The 21,001-nt window shown below is 41.4% G+C and overlaps 2 protein-coding genes across 2 annotated transcripts; both read right to left on the reverse strand.

The window, feature by feature from the left end:
* Nucleotides 1-1,227: 1,227 nt before the first annotated feature.
* LOC122990265 (FERM and PDZ domain-containing protein 3-like) lies at nucleotides 1,228-16,232 on the reverse strand. Its single transcript, XM_044363532.1, has 11 exons — nucleotides 16,128-16,232; nucleotides 12,943-13,050; nucleotides 11,424-11,555; nucleotides 11,100-11,219; nucleotides 10,561-10,697; nucleotides 9,896-10,022; nucleotides 9,149-9,238; nucleotides 8,752-8,931; nucleotides 8,423-8,558; nucleotides 6,814-7,704; nucleotides 1,228-5,985 (listed from the first exon to the last, which is right to left on the reverse strand). Exons 2-11 carry the CDS (start codon nucleotides 13,045-13,047, stop codon nucleotides 3,161-3,163), a joined length of 4,743 nt encoding a protein of 1,580 aa, XP_044219467.1. The 5' UTR covers nucleotides 13,048-13,050; nucleotides 16,128-16,232; the 3' UTR covers nucleotides 1,228-3,160.
* LOC122990972 (FERM and PDZ domain-containing protein 4-like) lies at nucleotides 15,918-18,005 on the reverse strand. Its single transcript, XM_044364562.1, has 6 exons — nucleotides 17,899-18,005; nucleotides 17,602-17,756; nucleotides 17,297-17,399; nucleotides 16,951-16,996; nucleotides 16,128-16,232; nucleotides 15,918-15,980 (listed from the first exon to the last, which is right to left on the reverse strand). The coding sequence occupies exons 1-6, from the start codon at nucleotides 17,937-17,939 to the stop codon at nucleotides 15,918-15,920; spliced, it is 513 nt and encodes a 170-aa protein (XP_044220497.1). The 5' UTR covers nucleotides 17,940-18,005.
* Nucleotides 18,006-21,001: the final 2,996 nt, after the last annotated feature.

Consider the following 21,001-nt stretch of genomic DNA (forward strand, 5'->3'; position numbering starts at 1 on the left):
AGTTTATAGCATGCAATGTCATTTCCAAATTCTCTGAAAGAGTTTATATAATATACTTTATTGCTCTTAAAACATGAGTTAACTTTGTACACAGACAGAAAACCACAGTGACGACAAGATCATTGACAGTAAATTAAGACAGGAATGAATAGGTGCACATAAAGAAAACAATGGATTAAGCCATGGCGGGCTCATTGTGTGAATGAAACACAGACAAATCCACAGTTTAGCAAAGCAACTGAACAATGACAACCACATAAATGTTTATCATAAATGCAATAAAATGTTCAAGTGTTGATGAAAGAACATTGTTTGATACTTTTGTTTATAAAAATAAACATGTCCCATGCTTTATACTCATAATATACTCTTTAAAATATATGTTTTGCTATTAGTCTCTATGTTACATTACTACTATAAATAATTACATTACAGACATGTTTTATCTTTTCCTTTTTACAAAATAGTGAACAGTTTAGATAAATCTTCCGGTTACAAGTAATGTTTTAAAAGTGTTTCTTATTCCCTCAAATATTTGATCTTATTATTTACATTTACAGTGTAGAATAATACATTTCCATACCGAATATCATTTGTAAAACATTTACATATTTGCCACCACGGCCTTTCATTTTTGCCTGTTTTTTTCCACTTTAGAACTGGAAAAGTATCTGTACAAACAGTGTCATCATCTTCAATAGCCAAAGTATCTGCCCCTGAAAGTCTAATACGTAAGGGAAAACATGCAGTACAGTGAAAGAGAAAAACACTGTATATGGTTATGGAAAATGCCACATCAACAGCGAAGGAAAAACTGTTAAAAGAGAGTGCTTGTAGAGCTCTGAAACCAAGAAAAGTTGTACAACAAAGCTGACATCCTGATTTTCCTTTTATATTTTATAATATATTTATATTGTGTAAAATGAAAGGTGTCATTTAAGGGTTACACTGCAAAATAAATGAATAATCACATTGTGTGTGATATAGAATCACACAAAGAAATATTTATTGACGATATGGACAAAATCAAATATTACGATATTTTTAACCAAATACCCCGATAACAATATTGTGACAGTATTGTAGGGATGACTATTGGTGCTTTCACAAAATATTTACACAATGAGATTTTTGATAAATAATCATTAGCAATGTGGATATAATGACTAAGTGTGTAAAAACAAATAATAGAACAGCTAAAACAGTCTGGAAAGTTCAGAAAATTACATCACTTTACTGTAATGCAGCCTTCAAAACCAGGAAAAGACAACACTTGAGCCATATCACAATATTACCATATCTAAACTCTAAGACAATATCTATTCTCATTTCATGATATCGATATTATATCAATATATTGCCTAGCCCTAATTTATAACAAATAATCAAAGCTGAAGCTGAAATTATTAAAAATAGTAACAATTTTAAGTGCCATTAAATGAACACCAGAATTGATTTCTGATGTATGTCAAATATTTTGCATTTGTAAGTTTGTTTGTAATTTCCATGTTATGGTATGGCATTTGGTATATTACGATTAGTTTCTTGCCACCTAACAGTTGAATATCTTGATTCAGGGATGTACAATATGGTTACCGTCATCAGTAAAGAGCACAAAACATTGTAAGTACAGATAAGCACAAGTCATCATATACAGGATTTTATGAACTTTTGAGTTAGGTTTATTGGAGTACTGTTTTGTATGCAAGAAACAGCAATATTGCATTTCTTGTTTTAAGTACTCTGGCAGCTTTGTTGTCACTATTAATTTGATTTCACAGCACTTTCTTTTAACAGTATGTCCAGAATACATATTAGGCCAGCACAACTATAAAGCCTCTGTGATTAATTTCCAATAACAAGAGGATGAGACACAAAGAAGATTTCAGACAGGAAACAGATGTGTTACTTTTATTAAAATACATATAAAACTACTTTGTGTGTTTCTTATATATTTGCTAGATTGCACAATGTATAACAGCACATAGAAAGCAAATTTGTTTATACTGTATCTGAAAACCTGAATAAAAAGAAAGGATCCTTTGAAACGGGTACATTTTAGCTTTGAGGAGATGAATTATGTAAAACTGGTGGTGTGGACTCAAGTGAGTTTTTCAGCAGCAGAGTGAATAAAAAACACTGAATCAAACATTAAAAGGTACATTTCAACTTCAGAGCTAATTTCAGAAGTTGTGCAAAATTCTAGTGATAAGCTTAGTCACTTGCAAGTGGATGGGTATATTTAAAACTATGAGTCACAACAAATGAGATGCAAGTGAGATATGGATCAGTGATGGTGTAAAATACTCTCTGTGCGTTAAGTACAGTGTGGGTATTCCTTCTCTACAGCTCATTACTGTACAGAGGATAAGACTGTGACTTGGGTCTCTGCTACATTGTCTGCCGTGAGCAGGTGTGTTTCATACCTGCACGGTTTTAGTGTGAGAATGGGCTCCTGTCAGTCAATATAGTTTAATATGTCATACTTGTCTTTCAGCTGTTTTCATTTTCCAACAATGCCACTTACACTTTGACTCTTGCATCAGTACGCCACACATAGCCAACAGAGATCTCCATTTTGCATTACAACAGTTAGAAAATTCAACAAACAAACACATCACCATCTAACCAACCAACGCTTTGGACTATGCAATTTACAGAAGTCGCTACTTGACAAAATCTCTGAAATATCTTTGTCCAGAGCATACATTTATTTCTGATGGTTTATTATAATTTTTATAGTTCTCTTAACTCAATACATTTCAAATATATATCATCACCTTTTTTTCTCCACAAAACTTTATATTATTTGCTAAGTAGACACAGCTCAAATTTACATTACATATAAAATATTATACCATAATGACTTATTATATTATGAATATTGATGTGAGGTGATTAGCCCTGTGTCACCCAGTCTGTTGTAGGGTTCTTATTCCATTGTGCATTAGTTTGGTGTATCTTTATATTTCAAAACAAGATCCAGGAGGCTACCTCAGGGCCTGTAAACATGGGATGGAACAGCTGCATTGGAATTTTTACTGAGGATGATTCATTGCACGTTCTGTAAAAAATGTAAACAATAAATAAATAATGAATTTGGATAGAGTAGCCACCCACATTCAGGGCTGTTTTGATTACATCCCTGCCAGATTTATTCTTACTGGGCAGGAAGAGTTTTGATGGGTCGAGTGAGTGAGCTCATGTTATTGGTGTTGGAGGAAACTTGAGGGCTCACTGTCTTTGTCGGCAGGCTGCTTGAGTGTCCCATTGATTCTTCTGCTGCACGCAGAAGCAAGGTATAGTTGATAGCTACTTCCTCAACTTTTCTCAACAGCTGCAGCCTTTGGGTTTCTGAACGAACTCCTCTGACCAATTTGATGAAGGTCAGAGTTAGGTCACACAACACTTGAAAGCTGGCTGTGACAACAGCAAGCATACGTGTTGGGCTTTTTTCAACGCTTGCCACTCGCCGACATGATGCTCTGAATTCTTTGAAGCGCACTGCCAGCTCTTGTTTGTACTCTGCAATCCGTGATGGCTGGAGACGAGCCTCACCCTCAGCTTGTGGGCTGTTAGCACACTGACGCAGGATAGCTAGCAACTCATTAGCATCCAACTGGGCATTTAGGAAACCATCAGGCAAGCTGAAAATTTTCCCCTGTAGAGCCTGTACCCGTGCCAGGCTCCCCTCCAATGTACCACAGGCTCTTAGGTCAATTTCTTGTGTTTGTGGCTCCTCCTCCTCCTCTTCCTCCTCCTCCTCCTCTTCCTCTCCACTGCAGTCCTCTGCATTAAGAACCTGGAGTGTTTTGCTTACTACAGGAAAGGTACGTGAATCCAGCTCCATGCCTGGAAGGACCTGAAGAGGTATGGAGTATGAGAGCTCATCCTTCTCACTGCTTTCATCTGCTGCCTCACACTTCCTGTAGCAGAAACAGAATGAGCAGCATTTATCCTTGTCATCACTGTCTTCACTAGGCAAGGTCAGCAGCATCTCCCCAGTCCCTTCTTTACTTTCACGCAGTAGCTCCTCCCCCTGAATAAAAAACACACCCTTTTTTCCCTTCCCTTCTGCCTGGTGAGACTGTGTGTGCACGGGCTCTACCGGGGTGGGGAGCCTCAGTCCTGTGGCCCTCACTCTCTCCATCTCCTTCTCTAGACTCTTGGCCTTGGGCTTCACCTCAGCATAAACAGGTGTGCTAGTGCTGTTATCCAGTTCTCCAATACTGTATCGCCTCTGGAGCTTCTTATATTGTGGTGCTCCCATGCAATCTGTTTGTGAAGTACAGGTGGGCAAGCAGGAGCCCTGCTCACCCCTTGGCTCCCTTGACTCAAGGCTGGTAGAACGTATTCGTGTAGTCTTGATCTCTAAGGTCTGAGGTCTCCTTGTAGCACCTTGGGTGTGAGGGGCTTTGGAGACTGCTGGAGGGGTCTTCGAGATAGTTCTCTCTCTGCCTCTGTGCTGTGTCTCTGTTGTGGAGCCAACTGGTGTGTCAGGTAGTCGCATGCCCCTACACATTCTCTTACAGTCACAGCTGCGTCGCTGCTCCCTGGAGATACCTGGTGCCTTTAGGACAGGGCTGGTGCGAAGCTGGCAGGCACAAGGAGTGCCTGAGGGCACAGGTGAGGATCCCTGGGGCAAAAATTCCCCCTGGGATGACTTGGGTTTCAGCAGCTCCTCTAAGAACTCTAGCTCATACTGGCGGACCTTCTGCAACTGAGCCCTTCGCTCATCTGTTTCTCTTCGCATTCTTGCTGGGAACGTAGCTGAAAGAAGGTTTCTAAAGCTCAAGAAAGGAGCACTGCGCTGGGACTTCCCCTTACCACTGCTCTGCTTCTTTGAGTCTCTGGCTGGGAGAGTAGAGACCTTATCTACAGAGGGGCTAGGTGTTGTTGGATCATCTAAAATGGGTAAGGATTTTATGGGGCATTTTTGTGACTCAGGATGGGATTTGCCCTGGGCACCCTCAGCCTTGCTTTCAGCTTCTTCTTTTCTCTCTGATTTTACAGGCAAACGAGGGGAATACTTTGTTTGTATTTGAGGACTGGGCTTTGACAAACTAGGATCTGCTCCTCCTCTCACTGCATTTTCTTTACTGTTAGCTAGCTGGAGGCCTTTGGCCCGAAGGCGCTCATCATCTGTGGGGGAGGAGGATTGAAACACCACTACCTTCTGAACCTGTGGATCTTTTATTCTTAATTGAGGCCCAGGCTCCTGTTGCACTGGACATGTGCAGAAAAGGTCGTCAACTGGCAGAAGTTCTGTAGAGCTTGAAGGCTTCATGGTCTCGCTAGAGGCAGTCTCGGCATCTTGGCACATAATAGTTGGGGAAATCTTGGCAGAGGCAGTTCTGTCCACAGGCAAGAGGATAGGTAAGGCTTTGTTGCTAGAGTCTGTGTTAAGAGGTGCTGTTGTCTTCCCTTTTAAGCCCCCAGAAAGATTTTGACTCAGTGTCTCCCCAGAAGAATTTGATAATTTCTGATCTTTACTGACTTGAACTGTCAGTGAAGCATCAGACACTTTAAGTTCTTCAGGTGACTTAGAAGGGGGATCAGTGGTGTTTGCTTTGGCGGACACAGAGTTTGCTTTCATTTCTGCTTTCTGTTCAATCTGAGTGGTGTCTTGATTGCCTCCTTGCTCTGTTACAACACTGAGTATTGCAGAGTCTTGACTGGGGCTCACTTTAAAGGGAACAGTCTTGCTGAGGATTACTTGCTTGGGTGGACAGCCAGCACGAATCTGACCCACAGAGAAGGCCCCAGTCCCTATAGTCTTTGCAGTGCAGCCAGGGATAGCCAGAGGAAAGTCACGGCGGCAGAGGATACGTTCCTTGTTGATATGGTGAGCCAGCAGGTAGGCCTGGTTCTGGTTCTGTTTCATAGCCGACACCATCTCAGAAACATCTGTCAATTCAGAGGAGTTGGTCTCGTGGCCTGAGTCCAATGATGACTCAGGTGTAATGGCAGCTAAGACAATCAGCCCTGAGGAGGAAGGCAACACAGCACACTATTAGGATGATCAAGAAACAATAAAAATACACACAGTAATATTAAATTGTTATATTAGTGTTTTACTTAAGTTATTGAATCAGACATTTGCAGTAGAGTGGATTCACCTTGATCACAAACAAAAAAATAGTACTTCTGGAACAATTTCAGTTTGTTTCCAAAGTCCTTAAGGGTCAGATTTTAGAGTTTATAGCTCCTCATAAGACTGATCTATGCACTAATGTGCTTCCATCAAAGAACTGTAGCTTTTGCATACTGATGCAGATATGTGTGTGCTTGAGAAATGTGCAAAGATGAGCACATTTCCTATTCTGACCATGTTCATAAAATTTGTAACAAAAGGTTTATTTTTATTAATGGGAGCTTGTTTTTTAAGTTTTGAAGACATAAATAATGTTGTGTAATAGTGAGCTGTTGTTGCTTTTCATTTATGTAACACATGCTGTTTTTCAATTGATATGGTCCATAATCTTTCCAGCTTGACTTTCATATTAGACTAGTTTAGGTTGTTCAGTTTGTTTTGCACTCCTGTAGGTATGAGGTAGTCTTGAACTCTACCTTAATTCTATGCTGTCTGTGCAGTTATTAGACATTCATTGCTATATTAAAATCAGGAGATTACAGGATTTCTTTATCATTTCACAAGGAGATTCTCTTTAGTAATTATAAAAAGATGCTGCACTGCAAATGTGCTGTGTAATGTTAACTGATAAAAAAGTAAATTTTTTATTGGATTAGTTAGATTACTGCTGTTAATTCTGTGAGTGAGATGTGGGCCATGGCATGACTGAGGCTGTTGACCTGCAGTCTGTGTTGGCTGTTGAGGGTGATGGGGGTAGTCCTCAGAAGCTGCCAAAGCCTCCAGTGCCTGTAAGGTGGACACCAGAGCGTCATCAAGCTCCTGGGCATGATCTCGGACTGTTCTCGTGGCCACGTTATCAATCAGTGTCACAGGCACGTCTTCCTTGGCTTGGGGCAGCTTCCCAGAGGCGACCCCTTGGCTGGCATTGATTCGAGCCTTTCTCCCTCTCTTTGGATCATCCTCATCTGAACTGTTGTCCCTGAAGCCAGGTGGTGGGGCAGCAATAGCAGGTGGTGGTGGTTGCAGCTTTGCTCCTGCATCATCTGCCTCCTCCTCATCCTCCTCTTCATTCCCTGGGGGTGGTAGAGCCATGAGATCAACAGCGCCTCCATCTCGGGAGGCGCAAGCACTGGAGCAGTATTTCCCCGAGCTACCACTACTGTTCACTGCTGTTGATAGACCCTCTGCCCTGTGCCTGGCTTTGCAAGAGTCACAGAAGTATCGTGAGGTCTTCTGGGATAGACCAAGTGTTAGTGCTCGGATTCTAAATCCTGCATTTTCCACTGGTGGGCTCTCTGAAACCCCAGCTATTTCCTCTGTACTCTGCTGTGTGGGGTCTGACTTGGTGCGGGGCCGCCCAGGGGGCTCTTGAGAAATAAAGTTCTCATTTATGTCAAGTTCAGCCTCAGCGCTTGTTTGGAGCTCCTGAAATTGTTGTTGTTCTCGAAGGTGGACATGACACAGGCCTAGATGCTGAGACTCTGCAGGAACTATGGCCCTTGAAGACCCTGACTCTCTGTGCGAGCCCTCCCTCTCGTCCCCTCGTCGCCCTCCACTTGGTAAGCCGGTTGCCCCAGAACGTGGGTGGGCATGGTGGGAGCTTCTGTAATCTGAGGATAGAATTGTTAGAGCAGTGGAGAGTTTGAGGTGTTAAGAACTTGTGGGAATAGAGAAGATCCAGATGGGAAAGCAGAGTCAACAGCTGGTGGTCACATGGGGATTATTTGTTATTTCAGAGATGGATGTTGGAAGCTGAAGTTGGTTTGAGGTTTGAGGGTTAGATTCTGGTGGAATGTGATGGTATGATGATCCTTCTTTTATGTGGATTAGAAGTTGAGACAGCAGATGGCAGAGGATCTGTTCATGTTTGAACAAATGTTTGTGATTACAGCAAAAAGTACAGCAAGATGCACTTTAAAACTCCATAATGTTATTATATCTTGGGAAAAAGAAATATGGGGTATCTCATTCCAATGAGTCAAGATGGAGATGGGAAGAAAGACAGCAGAGGGCGCCATGGGATGGTAGTTCTAGGATAACCTGGTGATGGTTTCAGTCAATGAAGAAGCAGATCAATGTCCATGTAGACTGAACGTATGAAAAATATCAAATATTGCCTGACATGCAGTGTCTAATATGATGCTGATTGGATGCTGAAAGAACACTTTCACTTACACCATTCTAAATGTGTGATACGGATGTTTTATTTTAAACTTTAAAGTAAATAATGTTGTTTTCTATAAATTCTTTTAATGTTTGATGTATACTGCCTAATAAAAGCATATATGTAAAATTAACCGCTAAAGGCCACGAAGACTTCCAACATACCTGCCTTGGTCAGCTGAGACTGACCAGAGGTCCGGAAGTAGATGGTCCTTTTGGGGTCTACAAACAGCTTGTAGTAGCCAGAGATGAGGCACGCAAAGTTACTGGCATCAGGCCATTCCATGAGTAGCACCAGGGGCTGCAGGGGGTGGCAGGGAGGGGAATTAGGAGACTATTTAGGGGACAGGCAATGAGCATTGCCTGCTCATTTTGTAATGACCTGATGAAATTAAATGTATTAAATTGTTGAACGATACAAATATTACAAATGTTGCGTCTTGGCTTTATTAGATGTCATTGTACTAAGCATCGTTCAAGACTTGTTTTAATACCTTGGCCTCATGGATTGTCACCTCCACACGAGCCACTCCTTGGCTCTCTCGATAGAGCTGAATCTTGGCAACCCTGCTGAACTCGGCCAGAACTGTTGTGAGGTTATTTTTCAGGTCAATCACATGACTAATACCATGTCGAGGACCCACCAGTAGTGTTGTAGCTGACTGTTTCTCATCCTGTAGAAGAACACAGGTGGTTTACAATTACTTCCCTACACTATGGAACATAACATTATATTGTTCAAAATTCTGTCTTTAGACAATTCCTTAAAGATGCTACTTGGGTGTACATGTACAGCTTTAAAGACACATAAGGAAAATGAATGAAGCTAAGAATTAAATAAAAGAGATACACATATAGTATTCCTGCACAGAAAGATTAAAAATATATTACCAGTCCAACAGTGTGGAACAGTATTCCTCCAAAAGGTGGGAGGTCATTGAGTACACGCATATACTGCAGCTTCCCTTGGAGAGGAGGGACCTGTCAACAGAATGATAAACAAGAAACTCTCATCTTTGAAGTAGGAATCTTCTTATAGACAGACAAAATTAGCACCAGCCAACAGCCAAATGCTGGTAAAATATGCAAGTGGCTCATAGATTTGCTTCACTCACCAGCCAAAAAAACTATGTAAAACAATGTAAAATTTCATTCACTCGCCACAAAAAAAGTTAATTTTGCACCCTGCTTACAGGCACTTCATATGTCCTCATGGGGGCACTGTTGAGCCGCAAATGTTTCTACTAAAGTCTTATGCAACAGTTCCATCTATAAAGATGAAGGGCTTGTCCGAAGATAAAGGACTGGTTATCATGCAGACATAACCATAAAATACAATAAATTAAGGCTCCTCTATGAAAGCATAGTGTCGAGATTTGAATCTTCATTGTAATCAAGAGAAGGGGAAATTAGGAAGAGGTCTCTATAAATTTTCAATGCTTATAAATGTGTAATAACAGCAATATGTCTGGGAAGATTCCCAGTCATTCAGGTCATGGTACATCTTAACTCAGCTCTTCTGAATATAACAGCAACAGCAGTATATCCAAAGACAGTAAAACTATCCACAAAGAATTGTCAAAATACTTCAGAGATGGAAATGGTTACAAATAACATTTTTTTTTTATTTAGCAGCACCTTGTTGCCTGATGGTGGTGGATGTTGGTAGGTCTTCAGCAACTGAGACAGGCTCTTACACACATTCTTCTCCTTGACTGTTGGAAGCAGAGTGAGGGGAAGGAAAGGCTCTAGTCCCCACTCTTTTCTGTGATAGAGAGAAGAGTGGTATACACAATAGAAAACAACAGCAGAGTGGTTAATCAGAATCCAGGGAAGATATCACAACAAAGACAAAGGAGTTTTTTCATCCCACCGAAAGACACAATGAGCCTACAGTAGCTCACATCCTCTACAGCTCATGGCTTGACATGGCCACCCTAGTCGATTACAAGCACAGTGGATCTGTTCTGCTTCTGTGGTTGTGACAGCAGAACCTAATTACTTGCTAGGTTGAGGTTTTGAAGAATAAATGAGCAAATTGAGGGAGAGATGTAATTTCACAAAGCAATAGATTTCTTTTTCTCATGACAGCCTAGGGAAAATGATCCTTTAATAATTTGAGTTTTGAATACTATTGGGATTAATTATTAATCATTTAGATATTATTGAATGAACAAACTTCACCGTGGGACTCAGTGATGTGGTACTCAGAATTTTTAATGCGGTAAAAAATGCAATACATCAGTTTTTGTCTGTAATTTCTCATAAGTTCATTTGAGGGCTAATTTCGTTTGCGGACTTACTCTACATGCTTGAGAGAGATCTTCTGATTGGGCCTTGCAGAGGACACAGTGATGTAGATATGGAGGGCAGCCAATCGTAACGTGATGTCAGATTTCCAATCCATGCCAAAGCGCTCCTTGATTACGTCATTTCGACTCTGTGAGGACATAATGAAATGTTATGTTGTTTTGTACACATCTGACTGCAAACAACACTGTCAAAGGCTGAAATCTTTCTGTAAGTCATATCATTAGTTTAACTGCCAGGGACAGCTTCCAAATTCATAAGAGGGTTAATGTGAATGCAAAAGAGCCTACAACATGGCCACTGTGTCTGAAGCCTGACTCTGGCCTATGTCACTTTACTAACTCACCTCTAAAATCAGTCAAGAAGGCAAACATAATCTACTGGAAACTGTGAAATAAAACTAGCTGCCTCTGAGAGCCTCTAATCATTGGCTCTCTCTTGGTACACCCTGCTCTTCGAGGAGACGGCTCTCCAACAGTGACATAAGATTGAATGACAACCTTCTAAATCCCCCTTTAATCCAGTGCTTTACCTGTATATAGAGGTACTCAAATGCAGCGGGGTCCCTTCTCAGTAGGTCTGCAGGGTCCTTGGGGAAGAAGCAGATGCGGAACAGACACTTCATCCCTTGGAAATAGGTTCTATGCACCACCTGAGGGAATATGACAGTTACAGCTACATAAACATTGACATCTTTGGTATTAGTCACAAATATTATAGTATAATTTTCCATAGGTGAACAGGGTTGACTGCATATTGGATGCATCTGTGGCACCGTCTGGTCTCAGCTCTGCTTTCATACTCTTAATCCCTTAAATATATCCATCAGTAAAGCACGTATGTTACTGTTTCTCACATGCGTCAGAGGCTGGTTCTCCTGCAGCAGATGCAACCTCTGATTCTGGTCAAGACCACCTGCCTCCAGCACTAAGGCAAAGTGCTCAATGTAGCGCAGTGAGAGGCGGTCCTGCAGGGAGGAGATCACGTCCTGGAAGGAGAGAGATGGAAACAGATTAGAGATTGAAACACGTTTCCACAGTAAGAACACATTCTGCTTCAACAAATACAAGTATGTGATGTATGGAGGCTATTTTTACCATGAACTCACGCACTCCATGCTTGCACACAGTACTTTGTCAAACTGATATCCATTTTCTGTTTAGGCTGTACTCTGATAACATGTTTGTCATTTTGAGCAACAGAGAGCTTCCACAGATATTCTTTATTCTGCACAGTGAGTGCCTCCTATTTAAGAAAATAACATCTGTGTGTTGTGGAGAGCAGGGCAAACTTTTTCTCTGGTGCAGATCACTATCTATGAATGATGTAGAGCTGTTCTCATATCCTCTTTCTAAAATGCACAGAGAACACTGTCTGAGGGGAAATTCACAGTTTATCACATCCTACTGTGGGCTATGCCTAAGAATAATTTCTTTCCCCTCTTAATATATTAGAGGATTGGACATTAAAGGGGAATCTTGTAGTGATATGTTGCTGTAGTTTGGCTTTAAGTCTCAGTCTGAAGGCTCATTAAGAGACTTAAAATATGTGCCCTAATGGTTTGCTCTCCATAAACAATTGCTCAGGCTTACTGATGTAACCTAAGCAACAGCTGTCTCTGAAAAGCAAGGGCAAGCAGTTTAAGCAGTATTGACCTATGTGATTTGCATAAAATGACACCTGGAGAAGTCACACAATCAACGTAAGGATCCACATAATGCTATAGATTGTAGCCTAGAATACTGCAGGAAAGATTCTTTGGTTGATAGACAGTGTAATGGGCACACAAATATGCATCCTATTGTGCCATTGATTTAATCTGTATTATTGTTTTATTGATCTGTGACCTCTTGTGCTGAAATTCCATTTAATTAGGCTGACAGGGGAGAGCTCTTTCCTTTAAAGTGATTCTTTGCTTCTCCTTTTCTCCCTTTCTGTCCCTCCATGAGCAGAAGAGAGATTTGTGAAATCTAATAGAGTGCGCTTAATGAGTCTGCTCAGAGATGTCAGACTCATCTTAGAGACTGACATAGAGACAGAAATGACCTCTGTCTGACTGAATTCATTTGTTGCTTTATGTCCTTAATCATGTTAGTGAGATTTTAAATTCCAGAAACTGATAGGATGATGTTTCACAAAATGAGAGCTGTTTTTCTACTGGCTACTGAAAACAATTGCGTATTAGATACATATGTGAGAAAAAGTAGGAATGGATTGTATTGTTTAACATTATAATACATTATAATACTTTTTATGACCCATTTTGTTAATGTGAAATCATGATATAAAACTTTTGACATCGCTCCCCTTGTGGACATCAGACTCCTCACTGTGGAATTCAGTTGCCTCTCACATATGCTGTTGTGAATACATACCCTAACAGTAGTACGGCTATCAAATGTAAAGGACTTAATCTGTCCATTCTCCAAGAACACCTTCAACACATTTGGTATGAGTAGCAAGGAGTCGTCCTTGAGCATTGTCTGAAAGAGATTAAGGGAGAAAACAGCTCAAGTTTAGTGAAAAAAAAATGATGGATGAAGTTCAAGATCATCAGACATCATTTGTACAATACAAATAGGGTTTGTGCTTTGAGTTAAGATACAAACATGCCACACGTAAACAACCAGAGAGTGTGAACAAAACATAGCAAATTATAATAAAACTGGTTATTGTGCTTTCTGTAATAATGGTAGTATAGACTATATGTAGCCTGAGAGGTAAAACTCAGTGCAAAAAATTGTCTTCGGAGCGCTTACTGCATCACATACATTAAGCTTTTTGCCCTGAGCACAGGGTAATAACTGAAGGCGACTCAGATGAGCATATCCACATTTTTATCAACTCATCTCTCTCTAATTTTGATTATGGTGGATGGACAGTAAAAGGAGACTGTTTGAATAGATTTTAGTAAGAAAATGAACCTGTGGGGGCAGTGGGGGGACAAAAATATAATTTAAAAATATAAATTTGAAAAGTGAGAGGGGTAACACACTCCTTCTTCCCTCCCTGTCGCTGTCTCCTTTTTTATCTTGCTGAGGGCTTTTTAAGAAAATGACTCCGTTCTCATTATGTAGTTTCAAAGAACCACAGTTGTGATCAGAGGAAAAGAGGGCATCTTAAAGTAATAAGATATACTTGAGGGTTTTAATGTGACATGTGGCGAGGATGCAGAGGGAAGCAGCCTTGCAGTCCAAATGAAATCCTCCATAATTGCCAAAACAAAATCAATCCTTTCCTGTACTTCTTGCTTTTTTTAATCTCATGATGGGATTTGTAAAAACAGAATCCAGACATTACTCATGACAGTATAGGGATGTGGATTTATTGCAACAGTACAACTCAGAAAATGTATTTAGTTGAAAAGGAGAGCTGGGTCCACAGCAGATGCCTTGCAGTCTGTTTTTTTGGAGAACTTAAGTATTCAGCAGGCTCAACAAGCTGTTCTTCTGAGCAGACTAGAAGCAACTAAAGCCTGAGTTATGAGAGAACAGATCTTTCTCCATACTGCAGCACTGAAGGGAGGGTGCACTAGTGAGGAGACTCCACAAACAGGTCTATCATTTCCCATGACAAGCCACTATACCTTTGTCCTTGTTAGTGAGTGTGAGCTGGGGCTGATTTGTCACATGCAGCAAAAGTGTTATGAGCGGAAAATCACAGCTCAACGCTGCAGCCTCATCTCTTTCCTTCTCTTTCTCTCTCTCAATAAACATCAGGCTAGGTGGCCGACACTGATAAGTCTCCAAATGATCAATAAGCCTTTGGCTCCTCATCAATAGAGGCAGAGATTAAGAAATGTCTTGCCATTGGTTGGGAGGTGGTGGCTGAAACATCTGATCATTACCAGTTGTAGCAGCTCCCTCCCATATCTGCACCAACAGTGCCTTATGTTCTGTAGCTTGAGCACAGATAATTGGATTCACGATAGAAGAAGAGAAACAGGGAGAGAGGAGATCCAACCTATCTTATTGCTGTAAACCAGAGCTGTTGGCATTTCCTAGTTCATGAGAATATCTCTACCTTAAATTTGATTTAGGTCTAATAAGGGTAACCTGTGGCATTCACATGATGTTAACCACTGGTATTGCCAGGCTAGAGTGGGTGGTGAAATCAGCTGTAATGAAAAGCCAGTTTGAGCTGTCTGCCTATCACTCTGTGTTGGCTTAATCCAAAGGTTATCAGAGACCCGGTGGTCCAAGTGATGAGCAATCTTGTTCTCTACTTTCTTCCATTAAGTTCAGGTAAATAGAAAAAGAGTGATGAAATGCTCTATCCTCTAACTTCTGATTCTTTATTGATTGTCTGTTGCTTGACATCTTTGTGTTCCAACTTTATTTACTGTGCTGTGTAACGTCCTTTTTAGTTAGTATGGCTCTAGGGATGGTAATGTTGGTCTGTCGATGGGTCGGTGGGTCGGTCGGTCTGTCCACTACTTTGGCCTAGACTGAAATATTTCAGCAACTGCTGGATGTGCCATGAAATTTTATACAGACATTCAGGTTTCAAGAAGATGGATCCTGCTGACTTTGGTGATCCTCTGACTTTTCCAATACAGTTGTCATGTTTTTTAATGAAATATCTTTACAAATAATGGATCGATGGCTGAATTCGGTACAGATATCCATGGTGCCCAGAGGATGAAGCCTAATGACTTTGATCCCCTGATTTTTCTTCTAGCACCACAGCAGGTTGACATTTTTGACTCAAAATGAAATGTCTCAACATATATTGGATGGATTGCCATGCAATTTGGTACAGATATTCATGCTCCCTACAGAATGAACTGTAATCACATGGGTGATCCTCTCTCTGACTGTCATGTGGTCAAATTTATATTTTGTCCAATACTTTGGTTTTTGACATAATTCCTGCAAAATTAATGACATTTCTATCAGCATCAGCTGTGCTTTGTGCTAATGAGCACATGTTAGCATGCTAACATAACATGCTAAACTGAGATGGTAAACATTATATTGCACCTGCTAAACATCAGCCTGTTAACATTGTCCTTGTCTGCATGTTAGCATGCTGACATTAGCATTTAGCTCAAACCACTGCTATGCCTAAGTACACTCTCACAGAGCAGCATAGCTGTAGACTCTTTTCATCCTTGACCACCAGGCATTACCTGCATCTGCCACTCAGCAGGTCCTACTTAAATGAGAGCGTAAAATAATGTGACTCAAGCCTTGTAGACGTTGGTTAGTATGGTAAGAAAGGTGGGAACATGAGAGCTGTGCCATGTTTAACAGAGTAAGATTGGACCCTAATGGGTCTGCTCTCAAAATGCCTTTGAAAAGAGGTATAGGTTGCTCCTGTGAGAATTCAAATCAGTCAGATAAGCAGTTTATTCAAGGCCAAACTGCTGGACCAAAGGCTTGCTCACACACACACAGTAGAGAAGCCCCGACTGAAATAAGAGGATTGAGAGAGGATACTTGAAGCTTTTGTGATTGCTGATCAAACAAAAGAAATGCACAGTGGGAGAGGGAGGGAAAGGGTAACAGTACATGTTTGCATGCATGAGTCACAGAGATACATGATAAGTTGAACTTACTGAGTCTGGGTCGCTGATCGACACTTGCTCTGAAAAGCGCACTTTAGGCGGGTTAGTTCGCAGGCGGGCCTTTTTGGCTGCACTTATGAAGGCAGACTTAGGTGACTGAGGATAAGAAAAGAGAGAGGAACTCATCTGAATCAGCTTGAAAGAGGAGATGTAAATGAGTAAAAAGCCCCGGTGACTGCCAGGGCTAAAGAGACGTGTGTTAGAGAGCTGGCTAATGCTGCTGCAATGCGACAACTACAAACCTGCTTTAAACATGAAACTCACCTGTTCAAAATTCAAATTGTTATGCTTGTTGCTCTGAGCACAAGAAAGTTGTTTGCCATTTAGAGCCATCAACACACAGGCAAATCACTGCAGAATGGCTGCATAACTCATAAGAATATGGGACTCCAGGCTTCAAAATATCAAATTTCAAAAAATCAGAATCACATAAATCTACATTTTCATATCAGTATTTGTTCTGCTAAAAATATCCAGTTCAGTTAGACGTTTAAATAATGGTACATTTTCATTTTCACTGTAAGGATGGTTGTACACACAGCCTTTATTTAATATGGTCTCATGTAGGTGTTTATGTGCCCACATGGAGCTTTTCTGAAAGGGGTTACCAGAAAAAGAAATTACTCTAATGTGTAGGCATGGCCGTGAATACTAATGTATGTCTGCACGGCATTTGTGTGCTCTTTTCCAACAGAATACTGTACAGTATCTCTGTATGATTCAGAGTGAAAGGAAAAATGTTAAGACTGATGAAGAGTAGGAGAAATCCTGAGGGAGGGGAACATGAAAGAGAGTGAGTGTCCTAATATACTACCTGATGGGGCTGCAGCACAGTGAGAACTATAGTGTCTTTGCAGCGTCTATGGAAAGACAACAGAGAGTGGAGTGGGTTAGATAACGCCGTGAACAGCATGGTATTTGGAGAGCTTCTCCAGTTTATATCTGCCATTTCCTCACTGTCCTTCAGCTGCAAAAGGACTGACTCATCCACAGGTTTGTGTTGATGTAATGCATCACTGGCAATAAGAAACAGTTTGTTCCTTTTGATCCACTCTCTTTACCCGTGTCCTCTTTACTTTTCACTTGCCCGTGCTGCTGGTCCCCTGGCCTGCACCCTCGGGCTCCCCCTCCCTCCCTCCTGGGACAGTAAAGGATGTTACCTTACAAGGTCTATGACTCTCTCTCTGGGCGCGTCGCTCACCGTCTCCTCGTTAATGGCCAAGATCTGGTCTCCAGGGAGAAGCTTGCCAAATGAGGGGCCGTCTGCAGATGAGTCGGGACACACAGCCAGCATACAAAATCATATACAAGCAGTAAAAATGAAAGTTTAATTTAACTCATCATAGGATTTACGTATACTGTCATCACTCTTCCTGTCTTCTCTGTCTCTCTTTCTCACACACACACACACACACACACACACACACACACACACACACACACACACACACACACGCACACTAACCAGCAGAGACGGAGCGTACAATGACAGGCCTCTGGCTGCCTGCAATGAAGCCGAAGCCTTGAGTCGGGTGGCGCTGGATGGTGACCTGTCGAGCTGAGGCAGGACTTAGGGTACCACTATCCATACCATCTTGGCTCTCCTCTAACATTGCAGAGCTGCAGAGTACACACACACAAATTTAAGAGTGAAAGGACAAATAAATATGTAAAAATGTATGTATTTTCTACAATTAGAGAATGAGGAATATCCTGTTTGTGCAGAGAAAAATAAGTCTAGGTCACATGTAGTATTGAATACCTGTCACATGCGTTCGTGTGTCCATCCTGGACCTTGGCCATCCCCTGAGAGGAGGGAGCAGCATGGGACAGGGTCGCACTGCAAAGGCTGCTCTCTGTTTTGCAATCATTCACCTGCACAATAGAAGAGAGGAGACATGAGATGCAAGCAAAAAAAAAAAAAAAAATTTTGACACCGTGTTTGTTCCTTTTGTTGAGTTTTTGGCATTCATTTTCTTGGTTGAAACCACAGCTTGTCTAAGTATACCAGACATTTTCCACTGTCAACAACAAGTGGTGTCTGGCTCCTTGTAAGATTCTGCATAAGATGGAGGTAAAAATGTAGGCATTTTCATTTAAATATATTTTCTAAAAGCATCTGAGCATCTTGAGGCCTGCGTTTAGAAAAGCAACATTTATCAAGAACTTATAGCACAATGCAAATACAGTATTTAACACATTAAGGTCTCTGAATCTGCCAGTCTCTCGCCAGTGTGGACCAAGCTACTGCTGTGAACCACACATGCTCTTTTACAGATGCCTGTGTGGGAGGCAGTGAAAGCAAGATTACTGAAAGACTGAGAGTGTGTATGTGTACGTGGCCTGTGGGTTTCTGTGTTTGTGGCAAATGACAGGAAAAAAATGGATGGAAATGATCGTGTGAGGGAAAGAGAGACAGATATTTATGCTCATATCTGTTATGTAGGACTCTGATGATTACTGACTAAGGACGAGACACTGATTGTGATGTTAATGGCGCAGATGGGCTAAAATGGAGAGGGACAGATAAAGAGCACGACAGTACTGCTCAGGATTATTATGCAGGGATACACCGTTGAGAGCATACCTTCCTTGGTGCCATAGGCAGAGAACAAACTGTCAGTAACAGGAGGCTGAGTCACATTAGTCAATAGCTCAGATTCATATTCTTGTCACTTGCTGTTTCTCATAACAGTGGCTTATAAGGGGGCATGGCTCATTTACAATTCCAGTGATGCATTACTGATCTCTACCTTGTGACATGGTATCAGATGAGGGTTGATGTATCGTAGATAGGCTTCATTTTGAGCTCAGTCCATGACTAAAAATCCATTAAGTTATATGCGCTTTGAATTTCAATCATACTAATCATTTAAAAAGATTAGATTTAAATAAAAATGTCTGTATTCAATATTCAGCTGACTTAAAAAGCATCATCTGTCTGTATCAAAGGTGCACATCGGTGACAAATGATGCTGCACCAGCTGGTTCTGCCTCTAAAAATGATTACATGTTTTTGATTGAGAATGATTATCTTCTCCTTTGATTCCAGCAATGGATTCTGACAGTGCAGTTCAATCCCCATTTATTCTCCTTCTTTCTGACCATCTAATGGCTTCCTTTATCCACCATCTGTCTGCCTCACCAGTTGCTGGAAGGACACCCTTTTTGTTGGATCTTCAAGGAGGCACGAGTGTGACCATTCATCAGGTGTGCGTGATTGCCGCACGTCACTATGAATGTCAGTAAATCCTCAGCGCCATTGCAGAGAAGAGCCAAGATTTGTGACCTCAGCAAGGAGACAATATAAATATCCCTGTTGTGAACAACCTGCACTTACACCTTGCCCATTATTCTCAGAGCCCCCACTGTAGTCTTCAAGTCCTGAGTCTTTTGTACATACAGCATGCTCAAATAGGAAAACCTGAATTACAGCTGAAACTGTGCACTGCATATTTATACAAACACACATAACCATTACTCAGGATCAGAAACAGAGGAACAACTGCTCCTCTGTATGCTTTTGTCCTGCGGCTTCATGGACACCACACGGCTTTAAATTCTACACTCAGTTTCGAGATGAGTTTTCAGAAAGAACTGAACAGAAGGGAGAGCGATGAAGGTAGCCGCAGGACACTGAAGCATACACGTCTGCAGAGATTAACAGCCATTCAGCAGAGGGGCCGACCTTTTACTGAGAGAGGACACCAAGGAATTCTGTCAAGAAATGATCCCCAAGGGCATCAGAAAGCCTGCCCGTTGCTATGACTACGGCTCTTGGTAGCTTGTCGAAGCTCGTGTGGATGGAGGGATGGTGGGTGGATGAGAATAATGATGTGGTCGCTACAAGGGAGAGAGGACTAGCCAGTCGCTCTCCGATCCTGCCATAGCCACAATGGCCAGATGCCAGTATTTCCTCAGGCACCGGAGGTCAGAGCGGCAGATACCTGCTCTGCTCCAGTGTCCCAGTCGGCAGCAGCCCACTAGGCCTCAGGGGCCGGGAAGAATGACCTTTACTCATTATCCTCCCAGGCCTGCAATCTGACAGGTTTATCATTGGCTTGAGGGACACTGCATTTCAAACAGCAGCAACAGTGATAACAGTTAATAGGCTCTGTTCCAGTGTGATCAGATGCACAAAAGCGACTGTGAAAGTAGCTGATTGATCAGTCAGTTAATCGATCAATCAAGTAGTCATGCCATCCATCCGTAATATGAAAATACTGATTATAGCCATTTTAAATTTGATAGCCACAATATCTGTTCTAACGGCTGGGTCCATAACGCTGGGGGGACAGCCAGGAAACAGCTACCAGAACTGACGTAGTACATATCTTGAGAGCAGTTCAGACGTGCGCTGAGGTAGAGCTATTTAATGTTTTATAAATCAATAAAAGGGCTTTAAAGGGGATATATCATGTTATTTGTGATGTCAGATGTCTATGTTAAACATGGTCAAAGTTCCAAAATATGAGGTGTGTAAAAAAAAAAAAGTATGTAAAAATGCTCCCTGAAATCCCTGAAAGTCAAAAGCTCTGTTCTATAGCCTTTGTTGCTTGTTGCTAAGGAGGTTTTATGGGTTGTTCATGTTGTCTACTCTCATATTTCAGATCATATTTGGGCTCAAATATGCACAGATGCATTTGAGAAGCTGACTTTTTGAGTAAAGAATGAGAAAAAAAGTGAAAACCGACTACTATTGTTTGTTTACGTAGAGTTAATGCATGTTAATGCAGAGACACTAGCATGTGCTCTCATTCTGGTCCTCCATAAAACACCTGTGAGTTTTGTAATTGTAGTTGACCTATGGTTATTTCATACTGTAGTTAAATCTGAGAGGAGGGCATTGCAATAGTTCAGGGCCA

This window comes from Thunnus albacares, chromosome 10 (assembly GCF_914725855.1).
Source record: "Thunnus albacares chromosome 10, fThuAlb1.1, whole genome shotgun sequence".
Lineage (NCBI taxonomy): Eukaryota > Metazoa > Chordata > Actinopteri > Scombriformes > Scombridae > Thunnus > Thunnus albacares.

Excerpts from the sequence above, each read along its gene's own strand:
- LOC122990265 (XM_044363532.1), bottom strand. The coding sequence starts at position 13,047 with ATGCTCAAGGACGACTCCTTGCTACTCATACCAAATGTGTTGAAGGTG. Across the intron at positions 8,932-9,148 it reads TGTTCCACACTGTTGGACTG|GATGAGAAACAGTCAGCTAC; the intron begins GTAATATATTTT and ends GTTCTTCTACAG. Across the intron at positions 5,986-6,813 it reads ACAGCCAACACAGACTGCAG|GGCTGATTGTCTTAGCTGCC; the intron begins GTCAACAGCCTC and ends CTTCCTCCTCAG.
- LOC122990972 (XM_044364562.1), bottom strand. The coding sequence starts at position 17,939 with ATGGCCAAGGTCCAGGATGGACACACGAACGCATGTGACAG. Across the intron at positions 17,400-17,601 it reads TGTACGCTCCGTCTCTGCTG|ACGGCCCCTCATTTGGCAAG; the intron begins GTTAGTGTGCGT and ends ACTCATCTGCAG. Across the intron at positions 16,233-16,950 it reads CTGTGCTGCAGCCCCATCAG|TCACCTAAGTCTGCCTTCAT; the intron begins GTAGTATATTAG and ends TCTTATCCTCAG.